This window comes from Triticum aestivum, chromosome 5D (genome assembly GCF_018294505.1).
Source record: "Triticum aestivum cultivar Chinese Spring chromosome 5D, IWGSC CS RefSeq v2.1, whole genome shotgun sequence".
NCBI lineage: Eukaryota > Viridiplantae > Streptophyta > Magnoliopsida > Poales > Poaceae > Triticum > Triticum aestivum.
In genome coordinates, this window is record NC_057808.1 from 543,526,755 (window position 1) to 543,540,652 (window position 13,898).

At 43.5% G+C, this 13,898-nt stretch overlaps 1 protein-coding gene across 1 annotated transcript; it reads left to right on the forward strand.

Annotated features, from left to right (window-relative positions):
- The first annotated feature begins 8,298 nt into the window (after positions 1 to 8,298).
- On the forward strand, positions 8,299 to 9,678 carry LOC123126100 (uncharacterized acetyltransferase At3g50280-like). The gene has a single exon (XM_044546501.1). The coding sequence runs from the start codon at positions 8,299 to 8,301 to the stop codon at positions 9,676 to 9,678; it is 1,380 nt and encodes a 459-aa protein (XP_044402436.1).
- The last annotated feature ends 4,220 nt before the right edge of the window (positions 9,679 to 13,898 follow it).

Below are 13,898 nucleotides of genomic sequence, written 5' to 3' on the forward strand. Positions count from 1 at the left end.
GAAACCTCTTTTTCTCTGGCTTTCTTTTCTATCTTTTAAGCCAAATATCCAAATAAAATTTTGTATTCATATCCGTGTTTCTGATGAGGAGGGCTTTCAAATTAGATCAATTTTGAATACATCTTGGCGAGTTTTAAAAAACATCGTTAAGTTTCAACTTCTGAAACTTGATACAAGCTTCCGATAAAAACTTAAGTTTCAGAACTTGCGACTGATGACTTCTGAAACTTGGTATGAGTGGACGACAAAATCGAAAGTTTCAGAACCGCGACCGATAAAATCGTAAGTTTTAGAAGCTAAAATTTACAGCTTGTTGTGCACTCGCACTAGTAGAAAAAGAGGCTTCCATACGCCCCCATTAGTCCCCAAAATAATCGAACCGGGACTAAAGGGGTCTTTAGTCGCGGTTCGGGAGGAGACCCGCGACCAACTATCTGGGCCCAGCGCGCTCGGTCGACAGCTGGCGGACGGGAGGGGCTTTAGTCCTGGTTGGCCTGGCCAACCGGGACTAAAGGTCCTCAGGCTGGCCCGAAGGCCTTTAGTCGCGGTTGGCCAGACCAACCGGGACTAAAGGTTAGTCCTTTAGTCGCGGTTGGCCAGACCAACCGGGACTAAAGGTTAGTCCTTTAGTCGCGGTTGGCCAGACCAACCGGGACTAAAGGTTAGTCCTTTAGTTGCGGTTGGCAAGACCAACCGGTACTAAAGGGCCCATCAAACTCTCCCCCCCCCCGGTGGACCGCCTTTTCAGTTTTAGAAAAACCAAAAGAAAATGATAGAAATGTCAAAAAAATAAAATAAAATAAGTTTCTCATGTGATATGTGGTCTAGTTGTTGGGAAAATTAACAAATATGAATTTCGACTTTATTTGCAAAATCTCTCTGGAATTTCTTAAAATGGGCATAACTTTTGCATACGAACTCGGATGAAAAAGTTTTTTATATGAAAAATCATCTACTCGAGAAGTTACATTCGAATTTAAACAGACCAATAAATCTCTCTGGAATCTCTCTGGAGTTTTCTTGGTTAAAACAGACCAATAAATGGTCGAGCGTGCCACAACGTGCAAACGGTGTCGAAAGTCATTCAAACTTGACATGGATGCCTCACAATGGCATGCCCACCTGCTTACAGAAGTTGAGATCATTTCAAAGATGTCCAAAAATGAACCATCTTCAACGAATGGTGTTTGGGTAGGCGACAAGGGTGTGGTTGAAAGTACGTTGTTTTTTGATATCTGCCAACTTGTTTGTATTTTCGACAAGTTTTGCATTTTTGTGGAGTTTTTGTGTGAAAAAAGGCCAATAAATGGCTAGGCGTAACGCAACGTGCAAACGGTATCGAAAGTCATTCAAACCTGACATGGATGCCTCATATGTCCGTGCAAGATTGTTGCAAGAAGTTGGGGTCATTTATCCATAGTGCAGAAAAACAACAGAGGAGAGGAGTATGTCACACTAGGCCAGACAGGTGCATCCGTGAGCATGTAGTTTTCCAGATTTGAATTCTTCTGTTATTTGCAATTTTTGTCATTATCTATCAACATGAAAATTTTCTTATGTCCTAATCATTTCTTGAAATTAGTCCACAATTTTGGAATTTCAAATTGTGCATGAAAATTTTACAAACTTGAACACTTTTTCCAAAATTCTTAACAAATTCCCAACAATAGATGAAAATTTTGAACACATATTGCAATCCACTTAATTTTATTTAATAATTTATCATTTTTTTAAACACAAACATTTCTTAAATTTGTGAACAAAAAATCAAAAACTGGAACATTTCTTGAAATTTTAGGTTTTTTTAAGTCATAGAAAATATTTGAAAACAAGAATATGTTTTGTTATTCCAAATAATAATTAATAATAAAGTTTTAAAAAGAGAAAAATGAATTATAAGAAAAAAAGAGAATAAAAACTAAATAATAGATAGAAAAAAATCGCTTAGGCCTCGGCCTTGGCCCGTCGGGTGCCGGTTGAACCGTTCCTAGCGTTACTTTTCTGTTTCTTTTTTGTTTTTTCCTGTTCCTCTTTTCCTTTTCTCTCATTTTTCCAATTTCTTTTTTACGTTTTCCTATTTTATTTTTCTTTTTTATTGCCTTTCGTTTTCATTTTTCCTTTTTTCATGCTTACTTTATTTTCACCAATTTTTCAGAAATTCTAAATGATGTTTGCATTTTTTTCAAATTTGTTTAATTCTCTAAAACTATGTTCCTATTTTGAAATTTTGTTCAGAAATTCCAAGAAAAGTATAAAATTTCAAGACATGTTAGCTTCTTTTTAAAAAAAATTCTGAAATATAGAAAATACTCCCTCCGTCCCATAATATAAGAATGTTTTTGATACTAGTGTAGTGTCAAAAACGTTCTTATATTATGGGACAGAGGGAGTAGAACCTAAAAAGTTGTTAACTTCTTTCAAAAAAGTTCAAAAATTGAAAAAAAACATATACTTCGAAATATCAAAAAAGTTTGAATTTTTTCTCACAAATTAAAAAACTTTCGGAAATTTAAAAATTGTTACCTTTTCCAAATTATTTTCGCCAATTTATTAAAGGTGTAAGGTTTGCAAAGAAAGAAACTACAAATGCAAAAAAAGTTTAGCGAATTTCACAAAATGTTTGTGTTTTCAAAATTTTGTTCATAATCTAAAAAATGACCATGTTTTCAATTTTGTTCCTATTCTCAAAATATATTCACGTTGTCAAAAAATTGTTTGTATTCCAAACTATTTGCGTTTTCAATTTTGTTTTTGTTTTTCGCAAAAATAGTTTTTTAGATTCTAAAAAAAATTCAGGTTTTCACAAAATTTAAAAAGTGTTCAGCTTTTGAAAACAATTTATAAATTATTTTAAAAATTTTGTTCTCAGAGTCGCTAGCGCCACTAATTCTTATAAATTTGCATAGGTCATTAGTCACTTGGACTTGCTAGCACCACCTGCTTTATTCTCCCTATAACATGTGTGTGCTCTGCGGTTTGATTCATGTGAGGTCTAGGGTTTGATTCCCGGGCATACTTTTTTTATTACGTTTACTTCGCCCCAAAGAGGTGTTCTTGCACAACGTTGCCTATGGGTCGTCTCATATGTACAGGCTGCGTATCGGCGGGGGCATGGAGAGTTCTCCTCATTGATGTGTTTAGGGGGGGGGGGCGGGGGGTTGTGCCGAAGGAGAACCTAGGTAGCTCTTGGTTGATGAATCAAGAAGATGCTTACCTATTCATTTGTTCAAAACTGCCTGCGTGGATCGGTGGTATTGTAACTCCTGTCCGACGAACATCAAATTGCTCGAGCTGCTGTTGGAGGAGGAAGCATCGGTCAGGCCTCCACAGGAGGGCCTGTGGCGGCTAGAGTCGTGTGTGATATGCCCCTAGGTTAATTTTGTGGGATTGATTTGCGGCTAGGTTGATCGCTCATGTCAATGTGTGCGGGCCCACGCGAGGGAAATGGAAATTCCACTAATTCAGGGAATCACTTATTTACTTACCCGCTACTACACCTACACGTACATGCATGTTGCATCTAAATTAGTGCAGGATCATGTTTCATGGGCCAGACCAGGAGACAACATACACTGTCCTTGTGGGATTCCATGGACATGTTGGTGGCATACTGGCATCTTACTCGGGCAATGCGGTGCGGAACGTTACCGCCAAGTCCACCACCGGCGACATCATGGGCAAGGGTTTAGGCTACAACCCCTTTTTTACAGGATCTGAGGACGATTGTGGCATGCAGCCACAATACAAAGCGAGGTTTAGTGATCTTCCAGCCCAACTTCGCGAGGGGGGGGGTCATTCGGGCATGGATTTTATGCTTATGTGTATGAATACCGGAGTGGCTGGTTACTCAACCTAGTCCAACATTGCCACTGTGAATAATCAAACAAATAGACAAGCAATCCTCGAGTTTCTGATGTCTCTCAAGCCTACGAGAATTGCGCTGCTAAAACATTTGGCCTTTGCTCGACGTTTTTGTCTCTCCTCTTCCATTCATTCCTCTGTTTTGAGTATTACATACTGTGGTAGCCAGCACCATGTTTGCTCTACACTACCTTTTATAGCACGGTTTCGGTACCATGTCGCGTGTACAACAAAGTTTATTATTTCTCTACCGTGGTCATGGACGGGGCAGCCAGCGAGCATGTGACACATCTGAGAAAAGATAAAGAGAATAGAGATGCCATCATTTAAGAGTACTCGCTAGTAATAGTTACTCTGCAAATGTAACATGTGCATGTTCACTAGTAGAAAAAGGATAATCTGTCCCGGTTGGTAAGGGCCTTTTGTCCCGGTTGTTGAACCGGGACTAAAGGGTCGTTACTAATGCCCTAGCCCTTTAGTCCCGGTTCTTACACGAACCGGGACAGATGGGCCTCCACGTGGCCGCTGCGGCCAGCCCAGGTAGGAGGGCCTTTGGTCCCGGTTGGTGACACCAACCGGGACCAAAAGGCATCCACGCGTTAGCATTTCAGTGGCTGGGGTTTTTTTGTTTTTTTTAAAGGGGGAGGGTTTAGGGGTAATTTAGGGTGTGTAAGCTAGCTAACAGAGATATATAATAACTGATATATAATAACTCTTCATGCCCGCATCATGCATCATCATAATAACAAGTCCTACTAATCATCATCATACAACTTCTACTCGTTATTAATAACAAGTCATACGATCATCATCCTCATAGTCATCGAACCAACCCTACTTAATTGTTCTTAGCACATGATCATCAGTATTAGGTAGGACCTAAATACCCTCTTTAAGGTAAAATAGCATAAAACAATATAGACCCCGACTCTCCATTATGGAGAATGGAGATCATCCTGTGTCCAATTTTTGCGCTTCGCTTCCTTTTGCTTCCAAGAACCTCCTTGCGACTGTCCATACATTTTTTCCATTCTTTGATTTTCATGTCTCCACTTCTTTTAGAAATCCGGTATGGACAGTTTAGATTCGTAGGATGACCTGGTTGTATGTTCAAAACATCAAGACTACCATTCTGATACATCAAATGAGGCACACAATCCTCTGGGATTATCTGTTGAAAAACATAGTAATAACTTCATAGTTAGCAATGATGTACTAGTTTTAGAAGTATGCAAAAGATGCACGGATGTCGTAATAGTAAGAAATCTTACCAGGGTATCTCCATAGTAGTTACCGTAGTTCAACACGTGCACTAGTGACACGTATTGACCATAATGTGGAGGAGTTTTACAATAGATATTGTAATTCTCAAGATCAGTACAAAATCCGACCAGATGAGTTTTCTCCTTATAAGTTAACTCAGAGCCATCGGTGTAGTAGGTTTTGTCTACCATGTTCTGCACATTGTTTGAACAATCAAAATAAGCTGTCAATGAAAATAAGCTGTCAACTATTTTGAAATGAACAATATAAATTAGCTAATAACTATGTTTGAGAAACTCACATAGCGGTAGAATTGGAGGCGTATCAACAAGGACCCAAATGTCCATATTGTCTTGCTCGATGTCAGGATCACCAAGATCCATGGTGACAAGCATACCCTAATCAAAACCATACATCTTGCAAAATGCTTCCCAATTTTTGCAACCAAAATGGGTTACGCTCTCAGAATTATACAGATTTACTTCAAAATCTATATCATGATGGGTCCTTAGGTGAATTTTCTTTGTTTCCATACTTTCATGGTCTTCAAAACCAATCCTCTCCAAGACGTAGCGTCTTGCATGGCATGGGATAAGCTAGTCGAATTGTAAAAGATGAAAAGTACATGTTGAAATAGTTGAAGTCGTGCTTAATTACGAAAAAATAACACTTGTCGTCGTTGCGTACCGTTTCAACATCGAAGGTCTCCTCCAGCTTAATACTGAAGCGCCGATCTTCGTCCAGGTGAGGCCTGTCGCACAGACCTCGGTCGTCGTGGCACCAGTCGCACTCCCACGGGAGACTTTCGTCGTCCGAGTACGACATTTCCTATGTTCATAATTCAAATATTAAACGTATACAATTAAATATATGTACTAAAAAACCTAAGTTAGATCATTATTATTCATCACGGGTTGACTATCGGTTTGTCGAGTCTTTTCTTGAAAACTCTCAGCTCACGTGGTGTATACATTCGACCGTTGGTGATGGTCGCTCCTCCTTTCATCCCCGAGTGCATTACACCAAAATGTCTAGCACACGGGAAGGAAGGAGAAGCGACCCCCACGACTACAGTCGGGATTCTTCGTCCTCTCATATATATATATGGTGGAACTCTCCCTCACTGATTCCTCTCAGACATTTGCGACCGTCGGTGATGGTAGCTCTTTCCTTTCGTTCCCGAGTGCATTACACCAAATTGTCTAGCACACGGGAATGAAGGAGAAGCTACCCCCACGACAACAGTCGGGATTCTTCGTCCTCTCATATATGGTGGAGACTCAATAGACTTAAAGTCAATCCGAAATATCGTTTAATTATCTTTCTAAAACCCGAAATATGGAGTGAATAATAATTAATAATAAAGTTTTAAAAAGACAAAAATGAATTATAAGAAAAAAATAGAATAAAAACTAAATAATAGATAGAAAAAAATCGCTTAGGCCTCGGCCTTGGCCCGTCGGGTGCCTGTTGAACCGTTCCTAGCGTTACTTTTCTGTTTCTTTTTCGTTTTTTCCTGTTCCTCTTTTCCTTTTCTCTCATTTTTCCAATTTCTTTTTTACGTTTTCCTATTTTCTTTTTCTTTTTTATTGCCTTTCGTTTTCATTTTTCCTTTTTTCATGCTTACTTTATTTTCACCAATTTTTCAGAAAGTTGTTAACTTCTTTCAAAAAAGTTCAAAAATTGAAAAAAAACATATACTTCGAAATATCAAAAAAGTTTTAATTTTTTCTCACAAATTAAAAAACTTTCGGAAATTTAAAAATTGTTACCTTTTCCAAATTATTTTCGCCAATTTATTAAAGGTGTAAGGTTTGCAAAGAAAGAAACTACAAATGCAAAAAAAGTTTAGCGAATTTCACAAAATGTTTGTGTTTTCAAAATTTTGTTCATAATCTAAAAAATGACCATGTTTTCAATTTTGTTCCTATTCTCAAAATATATTCACGTTGTCAAAAAATTGTTTGTAATTCCAAACTATTTGTTGTTTTCAATTTTGTTTTTTTTTTCGCAAAAATAGTTTTTTAGATTCTCAAAAAAATTCGGGTTTTCACAAAATTTAAAAAGTGTTCCAGCTTTTGAAAACAATTTATAAGTTATTTTAAAAAATTTGTTCTCAGAGTCGCTAGCGCCACTAATTCTTATAAATTTGCATAGGTCATTAGTCACTTGGACTTGCTAGCACCACCTGCTTTATTCTCCCTATAACATGTGTGTGCTCTGCGGTTTGATTCATGTGAGGTCTAGGGTTTGATTCCCGGGCATACTTTTTTTTATTACGTTTACTTTGCCCCAAAGAGGTGTTCTTGCACAGCGTTGCCTATGGGTCGTCTCATATGTACAGGCTGCGTACCGGCGGGGGCATGGAGAGTTCTCCTCATTGATGTGTTTAGGGGGGGGGGGGGGGGGTTGTGCCGAAGCAGAACCTAGGTAGCTCTTGGTTGATGAATCAAGAAGATGCTTACCTATTCATTTGTTCAAAACTGCCTGCGTGGATCGGTGGTATTGTAACTCCTGTCCGACGAACATCAAATTGCTCGAGCTGCTGTTGGAGGAGGAAGCATCGGTCAGGCCTCCACAGGAGGGCCTATGGCGGCTAGAGTCGTGTGTGATATGCCCCTAGGTTAATTTTGTGGGATTGATTTGCGGCTAGGTTGATCGCTCATGTCAATGTGTGCGGGCCCACGCGAGGGAAATGGAAATTCCACTAATCCAGGGAATCACTGATTTACTTACCCGCTACTACACCTACACGTACATGCATGTTGCATCTAAATTAGTGCAGGATCATGTTTCACGGGCCAGACCAGGAGACAACATACACTGTCCTTGTGGGATTCCATGGACATGTTGGTGGCATACCGGCATCTTACTCGGGCATTGCGGTGCGGAACGATTACCGCCAAGTCCACCACCGGCGATATCATGGGCAAGGGTTTAGGCTACAACCCCTTTTTTACAGGATCTGAGGACGATTGTGGCATGCAGCCACAATACAAAGCGAGGTTTAGTACATGTACATGTACAAAGCGATTGTGGATGCGAAGATAAGGTACAAATGGCAGGCATATGTGTTTGATCCCATCTGCGCAAACCAACAACTTTCCTTTGTAACCACATACATGTACTGTTCACTCCGGTGCCCTGTCAGGGTAAACTGAAGCACAGGGTACGATGGGCGATGTACGAATCCTGTCTCGGCGCATGGTACGGCCGGAGCCAACATCCTTGCGGCCGCTGGAGCCGGAGACCATCCACCTGACTCCATGGGATCTCAAGAATATCACCGTGGAGCACATCCAGAAGGGCATCCTCCTGCCCAAGCCTCCCACCACCGGAGGACACGTCGACGTCGAGCGTCTCGCTTCTTCCTTTGCGGGCGCCATTGGCCGCTTCTACCCTTATGCCGGACGCCTCGTCGTCGCCGTCGCGCCTCAGAGCCAGAGCCTCATCATTTCGCTCCGCTGCAGCGGCGAGGGCGCCGAGTTCATCCACGCCATGGCACCGGCCGTCACCATCGCCGACGTCACCGCCTCGCCCGTCGTTCCGCGGGTGGTCTCGTCCTTCTTCCCACTCGACAGGCTACTCGGTGTGGACGCCGCTGCGGGCTCGCGCCCGGTCCTGGCGGCGCAGGTCACGGAGCTCGCCGACGGCGTCTTCATCGCCGTGTCGATGAACCACGGCATCGCCGACGGGACAACATTCTGGCAGTTGTTCAACACCTGGTCGGAGCTAAGCCGTGCCGGCGCCGGCGACAATGTCATAAACTCCATGCCGTTGCCGGTCTTCGACAGGAGTTTCCTTGGCAGCTGCTGCGCCGTGCCCATCCCTCTACCCTTCGGGAAACTGGGTGACGTCGTCGGCCAGCGTGTACACTTGTTCCCGCCGGTGCAAGAATGCTTCATCCATTTCTCTGCAGCGAGCGTAAAGGAGCTCAAGGCGAAGGCGAACGCTGAGATGTCCGGCTCCGGCACCGGTAGCACCATCTCCTCGCTGCAGGCCCTCCTCGCGCACCTGTGGCGCGCCGTTTGCCGAGCCCGGCAGCTCTCGCCGGACCAGGAAACAGCGTACATTGTGCTAGTGGGATTCCGTGGACGCGTTGGTGGCATACCGGCATCTTACGCGGGCAATGCTGTGGGGAACGCCACTGCCAAGTCCACCGCCGGCGACATCGTGGGCAAGGGCCTGGGCTGGGCGGCATGGCTCCTGAACCGTGCCGTGGCGTCGTGCGACGAAGCCAGCACTAGGGACAAGCTCGCGTCCTGGCCCCAGGAGCCTAGCTTCAATTGCCTGCCCGGGTTCGTGGCCGCCGTTCCCACGGGAACGTTCACAGGGAGCTCGCCCAGGTTCGACGTGTACGGGAACGACTTCGGGTGGGGCGCGCCGGTTGCCGTCCGGAGCGGCTCGGGGAACAAGGTGGATGGGAAGGTGACTGTGTATGCAGGCCGAGCCGGCGGAGGGAGCATGGCGCTGGAGGTGTGCCTCGCTCCAGAGGCGCTCGCTAGGCTCGTTGCCGATGGGGAGTTCATGAGCGCCACCAGTACCGTTGAATAATGACCGACCGAGTCTCTCTTTTGCAGCAAAAAATTAACAGTACTAGTCGGATCACTCATCTTCGATGACTACTGCTATCAACGAGGTTGAACCGAGAACAATTTAATACACAATTTGGTTTATTAGGCCGACTAGACTAGATTTCTAGATGGTTCTATGTTCTAGCAAGCAAGCAACCATAGTACAAAGCCAAGTTCACTGGTCTTGCAGGTCAGCTGCATGTGGGAAGATCGTCCAGGTACCAATGTGACGCTGATATGCATCAAAACCGGTCGGAGCGGGCGGTTACTCATCATACTTTATGGTTGCTACTGTGAACCCATTGGGGGATTGCAAGTGATCCTCGGATTTCTGATGCCTCTCAAACCTACCAGAGTTTAGCTGCTAGAAAATTGCCTTCACTCAACCTGTTTGTTTTCTCTTCCATTCCTTCCTCTAGTCTGACTATTCAGTGAACTAGTAGCCAACGCCATGTTTGCTGTATGCTATCTTTTATAGCTTGGTTTGGGTAATATGTCGCGTGTACAACAATGTGTGTTATTTCTATGTCGTGGTCATGGACAGGGAGCCAAGGAGCATGTTGCTCGTCTGAGAAAGATAAATACACATGGCACCGTTTAAGAGTAGTTGGTAGTAATAGTTACTTTGAGAATGTAACATGCCCACATTCGTCCATATCTCTTAGGGTGTGATGTGCTTCCCATGCCTTGTTGGGTCGTCGTGAAGTCGGAGCTACCGTGAAGGGGCCTTGTTGGTGATCATGACATGAGATGGATGGCCTGGTGCTGGGCCTGATTGGCGTGAGCTCTGCTTTTTTCTCCTACAATGTTCATCACTAGAGTCAGAGTTGTCTCGTCGCTAACATGGGTGGCCGACTGCTTGGCATGGATCGGCATGGGTTGCAGCATCTGTTGCAGCGATAGCTTCGTCGGTTGTTGTCTAGGGTGAAGTCAGGAGTGGTTGGCTCATGGAGGAGTGATGATGATGGCGCAAAATGGCAACCTCGACGATTGTCTTCTTTGCTTGATGGTGGGTGTGGGCTTCATGTGGGTAGCCAGGTTGGCTTGTGTGGCTTGGTTTGTGGGCATTTGCGATGGTTTTCGCATGTTTTTCCGTTTGTTAACCGCGCAATTCACTTCTTCTTTATTAATGAGATGAGGCAAAGATTTTACCTCCATTTCAAAAATAAGACAATGCGTGGATGCACAACAAAGCATGAGCACATTTTATCTGGTTATAATTCTGCTTTTTTTTTATCAAGGCTACAATCCAACGGGAGATAATTTATCATGAGTTGCTGCCCTTATCATTTCAGCTTCGTCGTTACCTTACATTTGCTTGGTTGAAGTTAAAGCGTATCACAACTTAATTTGCTGCACGGGAGGAGGGTTGGCCAGAAGTAGGCGAGGCAAAAATTAAAGTAGGCTCCATCTCTGTTACATCTGTTTAGGAAACTAAATTTCGCCCCTTAACTCATTTCTATTTCACTTGAGTATGAGAAATGATACAACTTTATTTCCGTTGCTGCCATGCATCTTGCTTACTGTGAGCTGAATCTGTACATCAGCTGAATTTTAGTTTTGTGGTCAATTGATTTTCTGACCCTTGGATTGTGCTTTAAGATTTGTGTAGCTTTTCTTTTTTCTGCCAAATTTTGCTGGTGGTATTGGGCTGTTTGGATTTGATTGACACCTATTTTGGGTCAGTCGATTTCCTTCTTGGCTGGATTTTGGTGTGTGTATGCTTTTTTTAATGTGTTTACTTTGTTTTCTGCATGTGTATGCTTTTATTTTTTTATTTTTCTGTTGAGCTTTTTTCTTCTGTACGTGTATTTTTGGATGTTGAGTGCGTGAAAATGTATACATGCAAGTACTACATGGACAAATTACACCAGAGTACAGAAACTTCAATCTTATATATTTATTTTACATATTATAAAAACATGCATTTTTTGTGCAAATTGTGTGGAATTTTTTACATTTTCTTTATTCTTTAAGGGTAATACCAATGCTAATTTTTTTGCTAATTAAATACATTTTCTATTATTATGTGTATGTATGCATGAAAGTGCAATACAATATGTGTGTAAATTGTACTAGACTGCTAAAGTTGCATTATTATATGTTTATTCGCCGCATATTCGTCCATATCTCTTAGGGTGTGATGTGCTTCCCATGCCTTGTTGGGTTGTCGTGAAGTCGGAGCTACCGTGAAGGGGCCTTGTTGGTGATCATGACATGAGATGGATGGCCTGGTGCTGCGCCTGATTGGCGTGAGCTCTGCTTTTTTCTCCTACAATGTTCATCACTAGAGTCAGAGTTGTCTCGTCGCTAACATGGGTGGCCGACTGTTTAGCATGGATCGACATGAATTCCAGCATCTGTCGCAGCGATAGCTTCGTCCGTTGTCGTCCAGGGTGAAGTCAGGAGTCGCTGGCTCATGAAGGAGTGATGACGATGGCGTTGAATGGCAACATCGACGATTGTATTCTTTGCTCGATGGTGTGTGTGGGCTTCATGTCGGTCGTCAGGTTGCCCTGGTTTGTGAGTATTTGTGATCGTTTTCGCCTGTTTTTCCGTTTGTTAACCGGGCAATTTTCTTCTTCTTTATTAATGAGATGAGACAAAGATTTTGCCTTCATTTAAAAAATAAGACAATGCGGGATGTACACCATAGCAGGAGCACATTTTATCTGGTTATAATTCTGCTTTTTTTTTATCAAGGCTATAATCCAATGGGAGATAATTTATTATGAGTTGCTTCCCTTATCATTTCAACTTCATCGTCACCTTACTTTTGATTGGTTGAAGTTAAAGCTCATGACAACTTAATTTGCTGCACATGTCTAAAAAAAAAACTTAATTTGCTGCACGGGAGGAGGGTCGGCCAGAAGTAGGTGAGGCAAAAAAGTAGGCTCCGATCTGTTACATCTGTTTAGGAAACTAAATTTCGCCCCTTTACTCATTTCTATTTCACCTGTGTATGACAAGTGACAGAACTTTATTTCCATTGCTGCCATCTTGCTTACTGTGAGCTAAATCTGTACAATCAGTCGATCATTAACTGTAATGTGTGGACGATGGCCTGATAGAGTGTTCTCAATAATGCATGGTTAAGTAGCCCTTTTCATAACCCGAGGTGGTCACCTTCATCTAATAACTGCATGTCTTGTACAGCTCATCCTATGCTCGCGGAAACTACTGATTGAACAATTTTGTTATGCAATAGGTAATTCGGTGGCGTCTGTTTGTACGCAGTGTCATGTGTATTCCCTATCAGATTGAGTCACCACCAATGTGTCGTCCAGCGTATTGAGTCCCGTAGTGTCGGACGTCGTCGGCCAGCGTATACATGTATTCCCGCAGGTGCAGGAATGCTTCCTCCATTTCTCCGCCGCGAGTGTGAAGGAGGTCAAGGCGAAGGAGAACGCCGAGATGTCTATCTTCGACACCACTACCACCACCATCTACTCACTGCAGCCTGCAGGCCCTACTCACGCACCTGTATGGCGCGCCCGCGCCATGTGCTGAGCCCGGCGGTTCACGACGGACCAAGACTCAAGGAGACGGCGTACATTGTCGTTGTGGTTTTCCATGGTAGCGCTGGTGGGAACCTCAGCGCCAGGTTCACCGCCGATAAGGCGATAATATCGTGGGCTCGTGGCGTCATGGCTCCTGAACCGAGCCCTGGCGTCATGCGACGAAGTTAGCACTAGGAACAACCTCGCGTCCTGGGCCCATAAGCCTTTCTTCAATAGCCGGCCCGCATTCGTGGCCGCCGTTCCCACGGGACGTTCAAAAGGAGCTCGCCGTGGTTCGATGTGTATGAAAACGACTTCGGTGTTGGAATTAACCACGTGTCTTAGTCCGATTTGGATAGGAACTAATCATCCTACATGACTCGTATAGGATAGGCTAGCTTGGCTACTATTATATACGTGTAACCTACCCCTATAACGTAACCCAGATCAAAGTAATAAGAAATTAGAAGCGACATGCTCCTGTAGCTACGTCCCGTGTTCACGTATCGTGCTACTCCAGATTGATCAAACCCGTGGCTAGTCAAGTCGCCTCGTGCAATAGCTAGCTTGACCGATCCCGGCGGAATACACCCAGCTGCTTACGTATTGCTTGTGTACGCGAGTCTTCCGACCGGCCGGAAAGTAATCTGTCGTGGTAGCTTGTACGCGCGCATGGTCAGAAAGTACTCGACGGTTGCAT